Source organism: Poecilia reticulata, unplaced genomic scaffold (assembly GCF_000633615.1).
Source record: "Poecilia reticulata strain Guanapo unplaced genomic scaffold, Guppy_female_1.0+MT scaffold_2019, whole genome shotgun sequence".
In the NCBI taxonomy this organism is placed as follows: Eukaryota; Metazoa; Chordata; class Actinopteri; order Cyprinodontiformes; family Poeciliidae; genus Poecilia; species Poecilia reticulata.
Window position 1 is genome coordinate 1 of NW_007616748.1, and position 1,130 is coordinate 1,130.

General features: G+C 56.4%; 1 protein-coding gene across 1 annotated transcript; it reads left to right on the forward strand.

Annotated features, from left to right (window-relative positions):
• Nucleotides 1–130: 130 nt before the first annotated feature.
• Nucleotides 131–930, forward strand: LOC103461521 (zinc finger protein 24-like; the record flags this gene model as incomplete). The annotated part of the gene is made up of 1 exon (XM_008403801.2): nucleotides 131–930. A coding segment is annotated over one exon (800 nt), but the record flags the coding sequence as incomplete, so codon positions are not given.
• Nucleotides 931–1,130: the final 200 nt, after the last annotated feature.

Sequence of the window (1,130 nt, forward strand, 5' to 3'; positions counted from 1 at the left end):
GGGCCCCATGTGGGGCCCCAGATGGACCGACATGGGCCCCATGTGGGGCCCCAGATGGACCGACATACTCTCTGGGTCTGGACAGCAGAACCATCTGCAGTTCTGATCATGTCTTCTCTTGTTCCCACAGAACTTCCACTGCAACAAGATTCTGATCGGGTTCTGATGGTCCAGCAGCTCCAGAACCACGGCAGGACGTGGAGTCTGGACCAGGAGGAACCAGAACTATCACTGAAGCAAGAGTACCAGGAGAATCCAGAACCGTCCTGGATCAAACAGAACCAGGAGGATCTGTGCGTCTGTCAGGAGGACGAGCAGCCGGACCCGGAGACGTTCATGACGGTTCCGACTGATGAAGAAAGTGATCAGACTGAACCAGAACCAAACCCTGGGTCAGAACCTCTTCAAGGATCCAAAGTCAAGTCCAGTGAGAAGAGAAGAAAATATGCAGAAAGTTCTTCTGGGTCGGAGAGTCTGGATGATGGTGGTGGTGGAGCAGCGTCCCCAGCCGAGGACGTTGTCTCTGCAGGTCCAGAGGGAGGACGACCTTCGACCTCATCGACCCCGCCGCTGCGTGGCTCCGACAGCGGACCCTGTGAAACGCCGTCCGCTCACCGGTCAGCAACCAGCTGGGCCCGGCGGACTCCAGTAGCAGAGAGTCTGTATTCCTGCAACACCTGCGGGAAACGCTTCCGGTTCAACTGCCGCTACTTGTCCCACATGAGGACCCATACGGGGGAGAAACCGTTCTCCTGCAGGCAATGTGGGAAAAGTTTCACTCAGGGAGGAAGTTTGTGGCGACACGTCAGAACACATTCCGGAGAGAAACCGTTCATCTGCAGAACATGTGGGCGGAGCTTCAGCCAGAAGACGGGTCTGCTGGGCCACATCAGGACTCAGCACAGAGGGGCGGAGCCAGGCTCTGGCTGAACGTGTGGGCGGAGCCTCAGCCGTATGGGCGGAGCCTCAGAGAGAACAAAGTGGCAACTAAACAGGTTTAGTAATCAAAATTATGATGAATGGACGAAAACACTTGACCTGGTCTGGTCCTCCGGCCCAGGTCAAGTGTCAGGTTCTGAGGTTCTGACCCGTCTTTAGAGGTTCTGACTAGGGCTGCACCGATGGAGGTT